Source organism: Elephantulus edwardii, unplaced genomic scaffold (genome assembly GCF_000299155.1).
Source record: "Elephantulus edwardii isolate Elephantulus edwardi_28Jun2011 unplaced genomic scaffold, EleEdw1.0 scaffold00012, whole genome shotgun sequence".
In the NCBI taxonomy this organism is placed as follows: domain Eukaryota; kingdom Metazoa; phylum Chordata; class Mammalia; order Macroscelidea; family Macroscelididae; genus Elephantulus; species Elephantulus edwardii.
In genome coordinates, this window is record NW_006399762.1 from 9414527 (window position 1) to 9417567 (window position 3041).

Sequence of the window (3041 nt, forward strand, 5' to 3'; positions counted from 1 at the left end):
CCAAGGAGCTCCAGATAACGCGGTCCTCGCCGCCTTCCCTAGCCCGAGAACACTGCGCCCCCAGGCAGCAGCGGAGGCGGCGCGGGACCCGCCAGGGGAAAGCTTGGATGGGAGAGGGGGCGGTCCGCGCGCGGGGGGAGGGAAGGGGCTAGAGAGGGGGATTCCAGGGACGAAGCAACCCCGCCCCCCGCCCCCTCTTCTGCTCGGCTCAGACCCCGAGGAGCTGGAGAGCATGGACCAAACCCCTCAGCGCTGGCACCATGACGCTCACACAGCTCGTTGTGGCTCTGATTTTAGGGGCTGTTCCCCAAGTGGTCAGCCTTGATCCGAGCCTCAGTTCTTCCCCCCACCTTCTCACTCCGCAGCAGCAACAGCAGCAGAAGACGCCTCCACCTCCCCCTGTCCGGCGCCTTCCTTGGGCACTAGCAGCCCCGCGCCTACACTTAGTCCTTGCAGCGCCCAGGTCCCGGCTGCACCCGGGGGGCTGCCCTGCCGGTGAGCCGTGGGTCAACGTGACAGACTTCGGCGCCGCTTGTCTACGCTGGGCAGAGGTGCCACCCTTCCTTGATCGGTCGCCCCCGACGGGTTGGTCTCAGTTGCGCGGGCAGCGCCACAACTTTTGTCGGAGTCCAGACAGCGCGAGCCGCCCCTGGTGCTTCTATGGGAACGCCCAAGGCAAAGTGGACTGGGGCTACTGTGACTGCAGGCAGGGTGAGTGCCCGTGGGCAAAGGAGGGAACTCGGGGCTGGCGGGGAGCCAGTGGGCTTGGGGCCGGCGTGGGTGTCTGCGAGTGTGTTGGACTGTGTGTGGCAGGCAGCTTGCACTGCGGGGTGTGGTGGACGACTACCACAAAGTGGTACTATAGTTCAAGTTATCAATTCGCGCTTTGTATGTGCAAGTTGTCAGGGGTGACAGTTTCTATGTAAGGTATTGAGGACTTCCTGTCTTCTAGCAGTTCTGTCTGTGTGTAGTTTGTGTATGTTGGAAGTGTGTCTTCTAGATCTGCTTACCTTGAAGAGATTTACCTTAAAGAGACAAAGAAAATCAAATGGTCAAAGTGCTGATTACTTACTCTTGAAAAGGTAATATTAAATTGAGTATTAGAACCAAGGTAACTTCATCTCCTCTCCATAAATGTCCATTAGGAAAAATATATGGTAAATTTTTGCCTGTTCCCACTGTTGATTTCTGTTTGGAAAAACAAACAAACAAATGGTCAAATTTGCTCTTTGTAATTTTGTAAAATTAAACCTCTTTGAGTCCCGCGGACCAAAATACACTTTGTCAGAATGATGTTCAGATTCTGAAACACAATACGGTAAATACCAAGGAATGAAAGAAAGAGAAAAGGAAGATAGAGTAGTAACCAGTAAAGAAACAACTGTCGTGATGTGCCATGGGGTCTGTGGAGAGGGTCCTCCAGCAGGTTTTCAGAGGCTCTGTATCCCAGTATTTCAGAGCCCAGCATTCAGCTTTGTATGTTATTTGTGGGAAATTGCAGTTAGTAATAACCAGAGATTAAGTTGATAAACACTTTAATTCTGTGGTGATAAAAGCATCACATTAGTAAATTTAATAGAAATGGGGTAATGCCTTTTGACAGTGCATCACTTAGAATGGTAGAGGTTTTGTTTAGCATTCAGGCTTTCCTCCCACCCCCACCTTTTATTTAAGTAAGCAACTGGAGAAGAAGAAAAAAAGTATGTCCTTCAAAGTTTGAATTCCCATTAAATTATTTTTTTGGCAAATTTCCATCCAAGCAGGTGGGGCACGGGCTTCATGAATCGGGATCCTGAAATACGTATTTTATCTCTGTTTTTTTTTTTTGAGGTTAGCTTTCCTGATGTCATTTTTTTCCCTACAGAAATTTATTTATCTCTGCCTTCAATTGCATTAGTGCTTTGAGTTAAAGGAAAAGGATAGGAAGGTTAAGATCAATTATCCTTCATCCTAGAGAATGAAGTCATCGCTATATTCCTGTTTCATGGACAGAATGTGAATGTGGCTATAAAAAAAATATGGTGATATCAAGGAAAGAGCCCTAGCATTATCTTATTATTTACTGTAAAGGATTGCTTGTAGTAAAAGAAAAGATTTTGCAAATACTGACAATTTTCCTCCTGTTTTTCTTAGTTTTATAAATGTGCAAGGGTGCAGGTTTATTAGGGTATACATGCATGAGAAAGAATAAAGGATTCATTTACATACAAAAATAGAACAGTAGTCAATGTTTAAAAACTAAAGTGATCTATTGTTCTGTTTTTGATGCATAAGTCTTTCAGTATTATATTCCAAATGATAGTAGCTTGTCCTTGAGTTTCTTTACTCCTCCACCCCCTTGAGTTGAAGACTTTTAAATATTTAACAGCCATTCAGTTTCTTTATAATGCTTTTCTGCTCATAACCAGATATCATCACTGGCTAAATCTCCAAAGAGTATATCATCATAGTGTGTACTTCCTGGAGCAAAGTGATTTGAATACAAACAACAGAAACAAAAGAAAGCACCCAAATGGGAGTTAAATATTTTACCATGAAAAAGGGAAGCAATACAATGTATAATAGCTGAATTCCTTTCAGGGACTCATTCCTGATATTCAAAGCTTCCTATTCTGTGCATTTCTCCTTAGAAGCTGGCTAGGGATACTCTACACCTTGGAAATAACTAGCATATTTGGAATCTTATTCCTTACATTTCAGTTAGGTGTGTGAAGTAGAAGAATCCTCAAAAAGATGAAAAGATACTGAATTATGTTATTATGTTTTAGAAAACTGGTGTCAATTGAGGCTGTCAGTGGTAATGATGCAGTCTTAGGTAATATTCTGAACTCTGTGTTTTTGTTGTTGGGGTTTTTTGGTTTTTTTGGTCTAAGAGAAAGCAGTTGAATAGACAAATTCAAAAGACTTTCCACTCTTTTTTTTTTTTTTTTGCTTTTTTCTTTTTTTTAACATTTAGTTTGTTTATTTTTCATTTCAATAAACATCTACAGAGATTTTGGAATTCCATTCATTCATTGTTGCACCCTTCTCCCCGCACAAAC

The 3041-nt window shown here is 43.6% G+C and overlaps 1 protein-coding gene across 1 annotated transcript in view; it reads left to right on the plus strand.

The window, feature by feature from the left end:
* Positions 1-260: 260 nt before the first annotated feature.
* Positions 261-3041, plus strand: part of LOC102869916 (neurotrypsin-like) — a 125157-nt gene continuing 122376 nt past the window's right edge. The window contains exon 1 of the mRNA XM_006881136.1: positions 261-711. Within this exon, the coding sequence (XP_006881198.1) occupies positions 261-711 (451 nt within the window). The remainder of the gene's footprint in view (positions 712-3041) is intronic.